The following is a 16348-nucleotide window of genomic DNA, read 5'->3' as shown; positions in this document are numbered from 1 at the left end:
ACTCGCGGCGTCCAAAAGGCAGAACCCACACTCCTGTCACACCGCCTGATCTTTATCGGTGGAGGGGGCGGGAAGAGGACCAGCTGCGGCCGATCAGCGCCGCGCTGCACGCTGGTCCTCGCAGTCCCGCCTGGAGGAGAAGGGTTGATTTTCACTCTCTCAAATCGCGTTGGTGCTCCTGTGCACTCCGGGATGACTTTGGGCAGTTTGGACAGATAAAGTCTTGCCTTCGAGCGGCACCCGCGGAGCGGGGGCCGCGAGGCGTGAAGGTTTTGGCAAACGCTGGAGACAGAGATGAAATGTGGAGCAAGAGGCAGGCAGCACTCGCGGCGTCCAAAAGGCAGAACCCACACTCCTGTCACACCGCCTGATCTTTATCGGTGGAGGGGGCGGGAAGAGGACCAGCTGCGGCCGATCAGCGCCGCGCTGCACGCTGGTCCTCGCAGTCCCGCCTCGAGGAGAAGGGTTGATTTTCACTCTCTCAAATCGCGTTGGTGCTCCTGTGCACTCCGGGATGACTTTGGGCAGTTTGGACAAATAAAGTCTTGCCTTCGAGCGGCACCCGCGGAGCGGGGGCCGCGAGGCGTGAAGGTTTTGGCAAACGCTGGAGACAGAGATGAAATGTGGAGCAAGAGGCAGGCAGCACTCGCGGCGTCCAAAAGGCAGAACCCACACTCCTGTCACACCGCCTGATCTTTATCGGTGGAGGGGGCGGGAAGAGGACCAGCTGCGGCCGATCAGCGCCGCGCTGCACGCTGGTCCTCGCAGTCCCGCCTCGAGGAGAAGGGTTGATTTTCACTCTCTCAAATCGCGTTGGTGCTCCTGTGCACTCCGGGATGACTTTGGGCAGTTTGGACAGATAAAGTCTTGCCTTCGAGCGGCACCCGCGGAGCGGGGGCCGCGAGGCGTGAAGGTTTTGGCAAACGCTGGAGACAGAGATGAAATGTGGAGCAAGAGGCAGGCAGCACTCGCGGCGTCCAAAAGGCAAAACCCACACTCCTGTCACACCGCCTGATCTTTATCGGTGGAGGGGGCGGGAAGAGGACCAGCTGCGGCCGATCAGCGCCGCGCTGCACGCTGGTCCTCGCAGTCCCGCCTCGAGGAGAAGGGTTGATTTTCACTCTCTCAAATCGCGTTGGTGCTCCTGTGCACTCCGGGATGACTTTGGGCAGTTTGGACAGATAAAGTCTTGCCTTCGAGCGGCTCCCGCGGAGCGGGGGCCGCGAGGCATGAAGGTTCCATGAGGCACAGGGTCAGACTGATTTGCATATAGCCATGTCTGAACTGGGGTGGCAGAGTGGGCTAAAGAACGGTGATGGATTAAACCCAGATCCTTTGACTGGGTGTGAGTGTTTGATTGATTCAGATGCCCCGTCCATCACCACCCCCTTTTGTACCGCGGCTGTAATTTAAAGGCACTGCTCTAACATATGGCCAGAGAAAGTAACTTTGCCACACCAGGAAACCTTTTTTAGATATAAGGTCTGCCTTAAAGTGTACTCTGTAAGCCCATATAATAGGGTGTTTAATATATAAAGAAGTGGCACACACCATATTTAAAAAGTGTGCCCTCACAGTGACTGAAATCTAAATATATTTCATTGTGTAGCTCCTGCTACCTTTCCCATAGGCCAGGCCCAGGTGTAATTACAATATTGAATTTCATATCTCCACCTGGAAAAATTTTAATGACGTTGTTTATTATTGCTTACTTAATTTTCAAAATCTGTTCAAGTGGTAAAATCGGATTTTTGATAAAACAACTTTCTAAAAATGTACTTTAGGATACCTGAGCCATAACTGGCTTAAAACCACTACTAAAACATATCACACCTTTGCAGCTAGAATACACATCCATAGCTGGGAAAGTTAGCAACCTTGGATCAGAAGACAATTGCTAACCCCTTTGCCCAGGATGGATAGGAAGATGTTAACTACTGAACACATATCAGGCAATAGCTATCTGGGAGTCGACAGGAACAGCTGGCAGAACAAAGGTAGCCTTGGCACTACCTCTTTTGACTTGGAGTTGTCATGGAGGGCTTCTCCTATTAATTCCAAGCACCCCCATGGACAGGCAAGCAACAGTCACAGTAGGGAGTGAACTAGGTTGGATGCTGTCAAGTGGAAAGAATGATTCAGAAAAGAGGGTGGTGAATTAAGCAGACCACTCTTACCCAGTCCAAAGATCAGGGCTTGATCCATCACCGTTTTTTAGCTCACTGCACCATCCCAGCTCAGAACTTGGCTATATGCAAATTAGTCTGTTCCTGTCCCAGTGCATGATGGGAACAGGGCAAACCAAACTACCAAGCCAATTCTTATACTGGGAAGGAAACAAGCTTCCGGGGACAGGTTTCTGCCATTTCAGGCGTCGTCGGCCCGGCTTGCTTGAATCCTGATGGTGCAATGAGCAAGGGACTCACATCTGAGTATACCCTTCCACGCTTATGGTGGACAAAATGATTCAGAAAAGGGGGTGGTGATGAACAGAGTGCCTGAATTAAGCAGACCACTCTTACCCAGTCCAAAGATCAGGGCTTGATCCATCACCGTTTTTTAGCTCACTGCACCATCCCAGCACCACCCCCTTTTCTGAGTCAAGTGGAAAGAAAGCTCATCAAAATAGGGGAGTAGTCAATGAGGTTAAGGTCAGCCTGCCTGGTTTATTGAAGCGTTACAACATATTGAAACAGGGGATCCTCTGTAATTTTACAGTAAGGCAAAGAGGAAGTCCTGCAAAAGGACGAAAGAGGCTGTGAGAATATAGTTAGGATTAGACTGCAGAAGTTCTGCAGTCACTGGCTAATGCACAGGATACATTTGGCATTTCAACTACCACCTACTCAGAACATTCTTGTACACAGGAAGATTCCACTTGTAAAAGAATGTTCTTCTGGAAGAAAGAAGGCTCCCAACTCCTGAATTCTCCTGAAAGACAAAGACTCCCTGGAGCACTAAAAGACTTCTGACTCCTGCTGGCACACAGGGACTGGAACTTCTCTCCAAGAATCAAGTGGTTGGCCTTGTATTTGCCTATTTCATGGACACTAAAACCATTAAGGAAAAATTGGGATTTTTTTCAATGTAACAAGTGTGCAATAGGTATTGTTTACATGGAACCAAATATATACTACGTTGCTGGGATCCTTCCCTGCTTGACAACAATCATCAGTAGAATTGTATGAGTCTCACTTTCATTGGGTTTACCCAGTATCTCACATCCCTTTACAACAGCTAGCAAACCCCTTCAGATCTTGATGTAATAACACACGTTATTCCTAGGTGGTAATATTTCTCACCTTTCAACTTACAAATCATATTTATTTGATCATTAAAAAATAATCATAAAAAGCACAACAGATCCATAAAAAATGTAGAGATAAAACAAATGTGTTCCAATGCATTTTTAAGAAAGATACAAACACTACAGCACACTTGAGGTGGATTAAGCATCTCAAAGTACATCAGGGTAGGATTACATCTCCTGAGCATTTAAAGGTGGGAAATAAAAATCTGCTTGCAAATGCTCAGCAAAATGTACAAAAAATACAAAAAGGTACACACTCTGTGGGGAAAGTTTATGACATGGGTAGTCGACAATGAAAATGGTGCCATATTGGCCTTTGCTAAGGGAGGCACTTAATGGACCTCAATCTAAATCTTTTCAAAGACATCCTCTCCCACGTTATTAGTCTCCAGTTCCAGGTAGGGCTCCAGGCCAAGGGAAGTTTCACAAAAACGTCCTCTCATTTGGAACACTACCTTGTTTCTCATCTAATTTTCTATGGCTGGAGATCAGCATAGATAAAAACTACAAAATATTTCACAATGTTGGAGATGATTTTATTGAGTATAGTAAATTTGTCAATTTGATACATGGATGAGATGCGGTAAAGTCATATGGAAAAAACTGCATCTTTCAAAGACTTTGGCTTGCCAGTGAACACTTAAGGGACATTTAGTTGAAAGGAGCAAACCTAGTGTATCACTGAGGGTTGTTGGTTCTTCATAGGGACATATACTGATGACACCACTATATTCAGGTGCCAGAGCCACATGGGTCCAAAAATATTAATACAACATTTTTTATGTGCCCAGAAAATGTTTATGATAAGTTAACACAAGAGATATTACTATGTCTTCTTACGTAATCAATAATCATTTTCGTTTTCTCTTTTTTTCCAGTTTCCATGGACCAAATTGGAGAAAAGGGTAAGTTACGACATAGTAAATTGAATTGTATTTAGAAAGAGCAGCATAATCATTTTGTTTCAAGATGTTAATAGCTGAATTCTTCCTAACAAAAGGAATTGGCTTTGTTTGTAGCTCACTAAATGTCAACTTTCAGTGCAGCTATCAATTGTGTAGAAAAAAAGATAATTATGAAAAGTGAACACCTGGTAATGTTAAAAGCCTCTTAGCCAAAATATAACATGATTCATGGAAAACAATAAAGAGTCTTCGCAGCTTGCTGTGCATCATTCTATCTATAGGCCATTGGTTTGACAGAAATGATATGCAAATAAGATGTGTTTTAAACTTCAGCGTTTATATTTCCCTTTTCTCCATCTCCCCTGTTCTCAGTAGACATGCTTCTGGAGCAAGTGTGTTTTCCAGTTATTGTTCATTATATGTGTGTTCAAATGTTTGTGTGGTTTTCTAATCTATTCTCAAATGTATGTCTGTATGCATGCACAATTTGCACAGCAGAAACCTGGCCGAAATGCAGCGGAACACTGTTCAGGCTCAAAGGTAAAGGTAAGTTAACACATTGCGGTTTCTGTGCTTCTAGGGCCAGATGTTCGACCAATCCATTTTGTGGGTCACAAATTGTGTATTTTTGTGACTCTCAATATGCGTCTCACAAAATGGAATGTACTAGTGTGTCTCAGACATATTTAGAGATTCCCAATGGGTTAGCATACACCACAGGGACAGCCTAGGTGCATAACCTGAATGAATGAGAGGGCCTAGTTGTCCTAGGGTGCAGACCCCTAGACGGGCTCCGGCTGCCACTAAAATTAAGCACGAACCTTCGAATGCCAAAAAATGCAACAGGCAGATGTAGCCTATATAGAGGAAGAAGGGAACCCTCCTTAAAGGGAACCCTCCTTACTTCCCCTTTGATGATGAGTTTTATGACTCTTTGGATGCTTCAACACATCAAGCGGTCGCTTCGACCATAGTATCTTTAGATTGTAAATTCCTTTAGCTAGCCTATTGTTATCCTGAACCCATTATCTTGATGGATACTCCATCAGCTCTTCATAACCCCTCGAAGGTAGGGGCCAAACATAAACACGTTCAAGGTATGGATATGGATGCCTTTGATTGCCTCAAGCGGGCATTTTTGTCTCAATCGCTGGCTTCCAATAACCCAGAGTCTGAATCCCTTTTTGAATTGGATAGTACAATGGGAGTAGCTGCAGCCCAGTCCACCACGATACAAACTTCCCCCCCGAAGGCAGATGATTCCAATACAGACGATTCTAACTGGGATTTGAACGGAGACCCAGGCCCTTCAAGGCCGTGGTGTCCGCTTCCGGGCACAGAGGCTAAACCCCTCCATAAATCTCAATTCTCAGATACCTCCAATATGCTGGACCTGGATAAACGAATACATGCCCACTCTTTAGAATGATCTTCTTCATACAAGGTAGCAACGTACATTGCAGGAAGGCTGAGGAAACCATTTGAAAAGGAAACCCGGACTCGCCTTAGGGCAGAATTTCCCACCCCTCGCTCAAAGGCAAGGTGGCCCTGACCCCAAAAATAGATGCAGAATGGCTACTTTCCTAGGGAAATACATATGTGATCCTGATAAAGGCATCGACCGCTGATGGTGGTCCTGCCAGGATATGCTGTTAGACATTACAGAGCTCCATACAAAAATCATTGATATGGCTGAAGAAGCCAAGCAATCTGGTACCCTCATCTTCCTAGGTATTTGAATCTGGTTGGGCAAAATTTGTGATCCCCTTCTTAGGGAAAACCAACTGCCCTGTCTACTGAGCGCAGGAGATCTTTTCTGATCAAGGTGGATCCCAAGTTGGGAGACTATGCGACTTCAGAAGCAGGTCCTGTTGCCCAAGGGGGTTTGTTCGGTGACCCTTTCGTGAACGAATTGGTCATGGTTGTCTCCACCTTTACTTCACTGGAAAAAACACAGGCATCAATGAAACGCATCTTTACCTTGAAGGTTTTCACAGGGGTCATGAGTGGTAGAGGGGCTCAGTCAACCACACAATAACAACAGTCCCCTTCAACAGCCAAGGCTCCCAATGCAGTTAGTGGCAAGACCACTCCAGGTTCAGAGGTTTGTATCCTTCAAGGAGACCTCATCATGAGGAGGCAGAGGGGAACCGCAAGGAAATTCACACAGAAATGGTGCCGGTAAGTGTTCTCCATTCCTCACAACTAATAGTGGGAGGGCGTTCGGCTCAGTTTAAATACTGTTACAAATGGCTCACATAAGAGGCCTGGGTCCTCCAGGCAGTTGAGTGTTTCCAGATAGAATTTATATAAGACTCCGATGCGAGGGCAACCCTTCTCGACCAATTGCCTTTTCTGAATGAGATTCTCTACTGATATCTCAGGAACTGGAAGATTTTCTGAACAAAAGGGCTAAATCCCTTACCAGCCTTCACCCAAAGAGTTTCATAAGCAACCTTTTCCTGGTTGAGAAAAGGGATGGAGGTCAACAGAGCTGCTAGAGTTCAATGAGTGGCTGGCCTGCCACCACTTCAAGTTGGAAGGAGTCCGTCTCCTGCGAGATATCCTTCGGCATATTCGGAGAAGGTTCCTCTGATTGAAGAGGTAAAGGAAAAAATGTGATGGTGTCTCACAGATATGGAGGTGTGGAACTGGAGAGCAATGTTTGGTTCCAATCCAGACATGATTTTAGAATCGGACGGCAGAAGAGAAGGTTGAGGAGCTTATTGCAGAGAGTTATACACAGGAGGGAAATGGTCCACTCAAAAAGGACAATTGAACATCAACTGCCTCAAACTTCTAGCAGGTTCATTTGCAGTATATTGCTGGACCAAAGAGAGCGCACAATGCTGCTTGTTACAGAAGATGGACAATGTCTCAACAGTACGGTATATCAATCATCTCGAAGGGACATCATCAAAAGCACTAGCCGAGTTGGTGAAGAACTTCTGTCACGTTTGTCTGGACAACAACTTCTCCGTGACAGCTGAGCATCTCCCCGGCAGGGCCAATGAGGGGCAGACTGGAGCTCCAACCATCTCTATGATTTGAGCCCGTGGAAACTGCATTTGGTAAGCTTCAAAGCCATAGAAGGATGATGGGGCCCCTTCTCAGTGGTCCTGTTTGTGTTGCGACTGGATCGGAGACATGCCACCGACTTAGTGGTGATAACTTCAAATTTGAGTGCGCAAGACTGGTATCCAGTTCTGTTGAAAATTTTTAGGATTCTCAAATCCTCCTCCCCTAGTTCTAGATCTATTTCTGGACCCCCAATGGAATCCATAGCACCTAAAGATGGCAACTGTCTTTCATGGCATGACGGATTACAGGGAATAATGGAAGGTCCACGGGCTTTTTCAAGAAGCTCAATGCCTCTTATCAAAGGCAAGGGCAGACAGGACAATGAAGGGATATTGGTCTGCCTTTTTCAAAGGGGCTGGGTTTGTGTCTCCAGAACGACCTGGATGCCGTGGGAACCGATGGTGTTCCAATCGAGAATTTCTTATCAGCTTTAACGTCAAAGAACTTGGTTTACAGATCGGTGAACACTTTTCACTAGGCTAATTTTGTAGGCCACCCTCCGATTGAAGGTTATCCGGTTGGTGAGCATCTGTTATTACAGAAATTGATTAAAGGTATCCGCATTTCCCTTCCCCCAGAACCAAGGAATTCAGGGCTCCGGGATGTGAACGGCATTCTTAACCTTTTCCTGTCAAGGTAAAGCAATTCTCTGAAAGACCTTTCTGGTAAGTTTGCCATGTTGTTATCCCTCACCTCATGCAGAAGGGTATCCGATGTCAATGCAGTGGATATTACAGGTATAGATAGTACTTACCACAGAAGGGGTTACTTTCCGTCTGTCTAGATATACAAAGTGTAATTGACGGTTGATTTCTTACCCAGCATTTGATGACCATCCCAAACTATGGGGGTCATTAGGATCGCAGATTTCCCGCATCCTCCGGGCTGGCGGAAGCCACCGCCGGCCCGGAGGATGCGGGAAAACCGCTGCGGATGCTTGAAAGACCCACCGCCAAATTAGGATGGCTGGTGGGTCTTTGAATCTGTCTGTCGCTTTTCCGCCGCGGTCGCCTTCTGACCGCGGCGGAAAAGCATTAACATGGCTGGGGGTGTCTATCAGACACCGCCAGACATATTATGATGGAGTAGAAAGTATGCTTTTTCACGGCGGCTTTTCCGCAGTGGAAAAGCATACGGACCTTCACTGCGGGGCCCGTTGCGGGCCCCCTGGGTGAAGGGGGGTGCACATGGGGGGTACCTATGGTACCCCACTGCATTTGCGTGTACAAAGCGGCAGGTGCCTGCCGCTTTGTGCACGCAAATGCCGTGCATGCATTTCTAACATTGCGGCGGGTGCAGCTTGAAGCTGCACCCGCCGCAATGTTAAAAATAGAGGATGTGACCGCCACCCTGGCGGTCACATCCTAATCTGCATGGAGGGACCGCCGCTGCCTCTGCGGACGGTCCCTCCTACTCTATGGTGGCGGACAGACTCAGGTCCGTCCGCCATCATAATCGGCCCCTATGTGTGGTGAGATGCATTAAAGCATATGAAGCTATGACTGATGAGTTCAGACCCCGAGGAGAATGCCAATTCTTCATTGCACTAAGGAGACAATTTCATGCAGTCTCATCTCCGACCATTGCAAGATGGGTTAGATGGGTGGTGCAGGAAGCAGGTATTGACACCTCCAAGTTTGGTGCATATTCTGCCTGGGGTACCATGGCCTTGAAAGCTTTCACTTTAGAGGCTCATCTGCAGGACATTCTGAACACTGCAGGCTGGAACTCAGACTCTACCTTCAAACCTGTGGTACACATGGCATCTTTAGTCATCAACAGGCGTTCAACAAGCATAATCCTCGCCTGCGGTCCTGACATAGAATGAAACTTGTCCTTACTTTTGTAATGGAAAGCTTCAATTTTATGAAAGACTAGGAGGTGAGGATTATCTCACCTGGATTTAAACCAGTTCCCACAAACATTTGCGGGTCAGATGTGCCTCTTACATCAACGTCTGGGTAGTACGTAAAACTTTTACATTTCTTGCATTTTGAAGATAAAGCAATTGTTACCTGATATTGTTAAGGTGTCTTGGTATGCTTCAGTCAGTAATCGTAAAGTGTTATAAGGTTTTATGCATCTTCTGCGAACTCTGTTTCATTTAGATTATTTGTTCTATGAAGGAAACGAGGTGGTGTAGGATGCTGGCTTTCTATATGGTGCACTAAAATGAAGTACACTGTGCAGAGAGTATAGTGGATCCCCAATAGATATGCAGAGGTGAAAGCAGATAATTTCAATGCTCTTTTTTTGCTAGTGTGAGCAAAAAGTTAAGCTTATCAGAGGGTAGTGCTAAACATTTGTTGTTAGAGGCAATAAATGAGACACACACTTAAGAATAAATCCGAGACCAATTAGTAAAAATAATATTGTATCTTTATATATATTTTTAGAAACCAAGAACTTTGTTCAACAGTTAATAAATGCTTTGTATTTCGTTTATGAACCAAATTAAGTTCAAGACACAGATGCTTACAGGTTTTAAGCAACAGCAGTCAATACCGTCAGGCAGAGACTGTCGTGGTGAAAGGGAAGAAAAGCATAGGGTTAGATACCGGAGTACCTCCAATACATTTACCATCATAGTCGATGGAAGCAACACTCTTGCGTGGTGTTTTGCTGGGACAACAGTTGCCCACAGATCAGGGGAAGTTCTACTCCAGGGGAGTCAGAGTTTTGGAAGTCCCAGTGCTCGGGCACAGTAGGTGGGTTACCTTGATCGGAGGTGCTGGAGGTTTTTTGATGCAGAATTGGTTGTTCACTGGCAGCGTTCAGCTACAGGTACAGTAATGGCATTCTGTTGCGGTCAGGGCGGTCATGCCCAAGTTCCTACTTTCAAACCGCTTTCTTCTGCAGCAGGGCTCAATTTCTGGATCAGCAGCACGTATTCTTTTTTGTCTTCTTTAGATCCCTGGAATCTTCAGTCAAGGTCTCGGGAGCCACCTAAATACTGAATTTAAAGGGTGTTACAAGGGGAAACACGTAGTAGCCAATGTGATACTCACTTTTAGAGTGCCTACACCCTCTAGTGACTACTTCTTGAAGGAAGACGCACTACTCTAGCCCTAATTGGACGTTTTTTCACCATATCAAGATGGTGGAATTTTCAGGAGAGGGGTTTACCTCACTTGCCCCACCCTGGGGGTAGTGTACGTTAATGGGGGACACTTATCCTCATCTAACTAATTTTCCTACCTTTCCTCCCACCAAACATGGAGTAGGAAAGGGGACTTGGCCTCCCCCACTATCTGAGGGTTCCTGGGTTGGATTACAAAGGCGGCATCGCCTTTGAAGCTTCCCGCCAGCTAAAACCATCCTGCCCTGGAGGAGGTGTGAAACACCCATGCCCAGAGCAGGTATTGTTTCTTTCCTCTTAGAGTGCTAGCTCTCACCCTGAGAGGTCAGAACCATGTCTGGTGGTGGCAGGTTGGTGAAAGCCGGCCAGAGATACCACTAGTGTTTGGTTAGGTTTCAGAGGACCTTCTAAAAGGGTCTCCTGTGGGAGTTAATTAATAGTTCCAACACTGGCACCAGTGAGGATTTATTAAGACAAGATTTTTGATATCAAACTCCTTAGATATCAATGAAAACATCATGGAGCTAGGAAACTTGTGTTGATGAGTATCCAGCCCATGTATTCTTTATGGCTTCCCTGTTTACTAACAACACCACAGAATAAGCTGGATATTGTAGGGGCCTATCTGCGCATGCAGATAGGCCCGCACATAAGATATAGATCACCCGGCATTAGGGCTGAAGGCCTACAGTCGGGGTGGCTTACCTATACCTTATGCAGTGCATGAAAGGCTTGGCACACAGGGAGGTGTGCCTTGTTGACTCTTTTGATTTTACTGCACTAAGACAAGCAGCCTGCAGTAGCAGACTGCATAGCCTTGGTGAAAGGGCTCTAGGGTGGCACAATTAGCGCTGCAGCCCCAGAGGTCCATCTTCAGTACACATGCCCTAGGTACCAGAGGGACCATTTACTAGGGACTTATAGGGGTGGCTGAAGTGGTGACAATCATGGTAACATTTGGGAAAAGAGATCTGGCACTGGGAACCTGGTTAGCAGGGACCCAGTGCACTTACAGCTTGAAATCACATCAGGCATTAGGCAAAAAGTGGGGGCTATCCATTCAAAAAGAGGTGCTTTTCTACATCTGCTAAATAGAAATAGCACGCAAGAGAAACTAGATCTTGGCAGCGCAAAGAAAGAGAAGGCATGATGAAGGAAGAAGGACTACTGTATGGATTGCCAGTATTCCTATTGGTTGTTGGGTTATAATTCTCCCCCTAGGTTTGATGGGAATGGTAGTTTATCTTGATGTTTAAAAAAAAGTTTCTGTAAAAATAAAGGTAAGAAAGATAGCATAATCCTCGCCTCCCAGTCCTTAATAGAATTGAAACTATCCGAAAGCTAGGACATATTTAATTCTTTAACTATTGCTCTTAGCTTGTATCACGACGGGACCCTAAATTTAGTCCAGTGAGCAAAGGTATGTTGGTTTTCTATTTTAGAAAATGTGAATCAGGTATTGTCATTGCCCACTGACAGGGAGGTGGCACCCACAGTTTGAAGTAAGTGGGAAGTGGCGGCTCGCGGTGGGAGTGTTGTGGGGTGGTGAGGCAGTGGAGGGGCAGGGTTGGGGGTAGTGAAGACGGACATACGACGTCCACGAGTAAAGTAAGTAAATAAATAAATAAAGCTATTTACCTTGTGCTCAATCCATCGCTGAGTTGGTGTTGCAGCGATTGCAAGGTAAATCGTTTTATTTATTTATTTACTTACTGTACTCATGGACATCGTATGTCCAACTCCACTACCCCCTCACCCTGCCCCTCCCCCGCCCCACCGCCCAGCAGCACTGCCACTGCGAGCCGCCACTGTAAGTGGGTGCTATAAGACAAGTATACTGATCTTGCTTTTACACTGCTGTGGCTATTATAGATGAGATCTTGATCAACAACAAAATAGCCCTTTGGGGAGTTACCTCCTTCTTCCTGTATCAATTGGGGTTCCTTGTGCTCTTAGAAAAGAATTCACCCTAGTAAAGCTCCTTGCTTAACTAGTTTTCTTGCGTTGTTGCTTCTTGTCTTTGTGCCTGGTGTAGAGTTTGGCAGAGAGGGTACTCCATCGCCCTCCCCACCAAACTGAAGTTCCACCCACCTCACTTACTCTGACAGCCCAACAAAGTCTAGTCTTCCTACCCTAAATAGTGTAGGCAGGCAAATGGCCAAACAAGTGATGGCTCCTATTTTGTGGGCCGTCAGAGGTGTGGCCACTTCTCTGCCTACCCTATTTAGAGGGGGCAGACAAATGACCAGTTTTTACTTCACAATGGCATCCAAAATGCAGCACTAGGTGAAAGTAGAAACATTTCAATGATCCCTTCACCATGAAAAAAAATCCCATGGCGAGGCTGTCACTGCTTTTTTTTGTGTATTGCTGAATTCCTGTAAGGTGGATAAGACACACTGGAACAGAGAGAGTAAGGCTCCCCCTGTACACTTCAAAGGGTGCGCTTGATTCAGTAAGAAATCACAAGGAAAGGGCCTGGACACATCTCAGGAAGAAGATGGGGCTGATAAGGGAATCATAAAGAGTGAGACTGGGAGCCAAGGATTAACTAACTAATTAATTATAAATACATTTCACTGAGACTGACATCCAGGTGTGAACTCTAGTCCCTCCCATGGCCTGTGTTGTGGGACTATCAGATTCAGATTCTCTCCTGCTGAGACAGACCATTTTCTCAAGAGGAGAAGTATGTACTTCAAAAGAAAAAGAAGCAGAACGCCAATATAAAGCTTCAAAGACCCAGACCCTAAATCCCATATGATGTCTAGAAATGGATTATATGATGTGGCGGTTGAAACAGTGCTGGGGTTAAAGGCCTGCTGGTCTCCCTGCTGGATGAGTGGGCATCATCAATAGAAAGCAAGTCCACCTGCTCTGGAGCCTGGAGTACCTGCGCCTGCCTAGTTGCCAACACCAGTTTGCTCTGTGAGTAAGAGGAGAGTGCTGGAGGGAGCAAAGTCCAGTGGGTGGCCCTGTCACATCGACTACCGGTGCAAGATGTGAGGAGACAGCTGTTGCACTGATTGTGTTATTGCCCATATGCAGACTGATGCGGCAACCCCCGTTTGCCATGAGAGGCATGCTGTGAAGATAGCTGTGTAAAGACAGCTGTGCTGTAAGGGCAGAGGCCTGTGTGGCATCGTTGCTGTGACCCCATATGCCAAGAGGGGCAGCTATGGAAAGACTGCCTTGAAGAGACGGGCCAAAGCTGTGCAATGCTGTAGCGGCAAGCCCTTATTCCAAGAGGGACCTTCTTCGTAAGGACTGCTGTGTGGAAAAGGCCAAAACCTTTTGGGGCAGTGGTGTGACAACCCTGCATGCCAGATGGGGTTGCTGGGAGATATTTGGCTGTGTGGATCAGGCAGGAGCCCGCAAACTGTGAGCAGCAGTGAGCCATAGGTCATTAGGAGCAACAAGGATTGAATCTGACCTGACCTCATGGATCAAGTGAGGACGCTGTGAAAGTCTCAACTTGATCAAGGTCAGGCACATTGGAATCACCCATGCCCAGGGGTGCGTGGACACTTAACCTGCAGGAGGAGCTTGTAAACTTCTCTGAATGCTGCTGGAACATGACCATGTAGACTGAAAGGAGAACCTGCACTTAATGAGTGCTGCCGTGATACACCTGCGTGCAACTGACTCACCTGAGCGAAATTGGAACTGTTGAGAGTACAGAACATTTAGAATAGTATAGGGTGAAGGAAGATGACCTATATAGCAGTTATATTAGCATTTTAAAACTTCTATTTATTTATTTGTGTTATGTTAAGTTATAGGGTACTTCTAGAGCGCAACTTATATTCAGTTAAAAAATCTTTAGCTGCTTTGTGCAAGTTGCATTACAACGAACTCTCAAGAACTTTCTTATTAACTTTCTTACAACTGAGCGATGATGTACAATAGAGACGGGCAATTTTGATGCAATCAGGTAACATGGATTTAGTCAAGTAGGGCAAAAGATGGTAGGTCTTTCATCGTGGCTTCATAAGTGAGGTTCATGACCTTCGTTGAGTCTGGGAGTTGAGCAAGTGAAGGTTCAATGGCAAAATTAGATTTTCAAATTTATATGATAGAGAAAGATTTCCTTACTTCAAAGGGATCTTTAGGGAACCACGGAACAGAAGATTTGAGCTCTTTCTTTTTGCCTTTAAAATGGGTTAGATCATTAAGAACCTCAGATATACAATCTTTAAGGTTGACAGTTGAGATAGTCACATCATCCTCACAATTTGTATGAAAGAGGTTGATCAAAGTCCATGCAGTGAAATTGCTAAGATCCACAATTTAATGTTCTGAAATCGGGTAGGTTCCTTTCTTATTTGGCCAAAGTTGTTATGATGATTGAAAATGATTGAGGGTTCAGGGGTGGGTAGAGGTGAAAAGAAGAGGAGCTTTTTTAGAGTTTATGGAGTAGATAGAAGTAAAGGGAGATAAGTGTTTTTTAGCGTTCAAGGGTGGGTAGATGTTTTAGGGAGTTGTGCCTAAACTAAAATATATAGGTATGCATTATAATGAACGCATAGTAAAGTACCATGTTGTAAAAGCTTTCATTGTAATGCCTGATATTGGTTAAGAACTTAAAGGTCTCAATGATAAAACTCCATGTTTTTAGTGGTGTTTTCATGCAGAAGAGATTAGAGTTCCCCAATAATATGTTGAATAAGTAGAATACATTTTGTGAGCTTCTACACAAAGTTTTTGCTGCTGAGCACATTATGCTTATGAGGTGGAGGGGGGGTCTCAGAGGTGGCAACAAGGAGCTGGTATGGAACTGCTTAAAAACAATAATGGGTGTGAGTTCAAGATGAATGCATGGTAAAACCTTTTTAGAAATTATGACTTTGCTACATCTTGTGATAGGACAATTGATGGGGTGTATAGTCTAGTCATCTGATAATAGTTTCTCAGCACAGACAAATGTGTAAAGCAGGCCTTTCATGGTCTAATATTGTCTATAGAATAAACTTATAGACCCCTCATCGCTAAAGTATCTTGGCTCAGGAAGATACATTTTTCACAGACACTACTGCTGCATGAAAAAAAGTTACATTAAGTAAGTTGAGTAAAGCTTTTTTAAAGTAAGTAATATTGTAATTCAGATGAAGAACAGTACTTTCCATACCTTTCCAGCAGCCACAGAGAAAGCTCTATTGCCAAACCTGCATAAGCCCATTCTGTGGATAGTTAGGCAACATGCCTGAGAAGAGCTTAGACTTCTGAGGACTAAAGAATTTATCGACCAGAAATTCTAGTGAGTTTTGGTAGATAATCCTGTGTACAGTAGTCCAAGATGAGGAGTACTTCTAAATAGTTATGTGGGAAGAGGTTTGTACTGTTTGCAGCATGAAAGATGGTCTATATGACATTGATGAGCTTGGGCAAGGCTTTCTGAGTGAGTCATTGTTATGCAGATTTGTTGAGCGTGCTATCATCCAGTAGGGTGCCCTGATGCTAGTTCTTTGGTAATGGTTGATGAGGATGAGTTTGTGTCAGTGTCGAACAAGAACATACATAAGCGCAAAGAGGAATTGTTCTTTCAGTAGTAAGTGCCATTCTAAGCCTAAACTTGCCGATTGGCTCCCTAGCTCCCAAGCAACCCTGAGCCCTCCTCTCACACCTGCCCAGGCCCCTTAAGGGTTTGTTGGGTGAACCCCAAAACATTCTCTTCTATTTTGTGAGCTTCAGTTTCCCTGTGCCCAAGATTGCAGTGAACCAAGAACCAGGAGGTGGTAGGAAGGCAGACTAGTGCTGTCTCTTTCCTGAAATTAAAAAGTGACTTTTGTATTACTTGCCTGTGACTGTTTCATTTTACCTCTTGAATTGTGGGATTTGCAGTTCAAAATCTGTTATTCTTTTCACATGGCCCATGACTACCTGTTTTCCCTCCTAATTTCACCCTTGCACTGGGCTCAGACCTTTGTGTTAAGCAATCCAAAAAAAGCTCCCATTTTGTGTTAGGTAGTGAGT

At 45.3% G+C, this 16348-nt stretch overlaps 1 protein-coding gene across 6 annotated transcripts in view; it reads left to right on the top strand.

Annotated features, from left to right (window-relative positions):
* ZDHHC2 (zDHHC palmitoyltransferase 2) overlaps positions 1 to 16348 on the top strand; it is a 647387-nt gene that overhangs the window by 90742 nt on the left and 540297 nt on the right. For all 6 annotated transcript variants that reach the window (XM_078678140.1, XM_078678138.1, XM_078678139.1 and 3 more), the window contains exon 2: positions 4189 to 4215. In XM_078678140.1, coding sequence (XP_078534266.1) covers positions 4189 to 4215 — 27 coding nt within the window. The remainder of the gene's footprint in view (positions 1 to 4188; positions 4216 to 16348) is intronic.

The sequence above is a fragment of the Lissotriton helveticus genome, chromosome 2_2 (genome assembly GCF_964261635.1).
Source record: "Lissotriton helveticus chromosome 2_2, aLisHel1.1, whole genome shotgun sequence".
Classification (NCBI taxonomy): domain Eukaryota; kingdom Metazoa; phylum Chordata; class Amphibia; order Caudata; family Salamandridae; genus Lissotriton; species Lissotriton helveticus.
The sequence above is the reverse complement of the archived record's forward strand: the minus strand, read 5'-3'. Positions and strand labels throughout refer to the sequence as shown.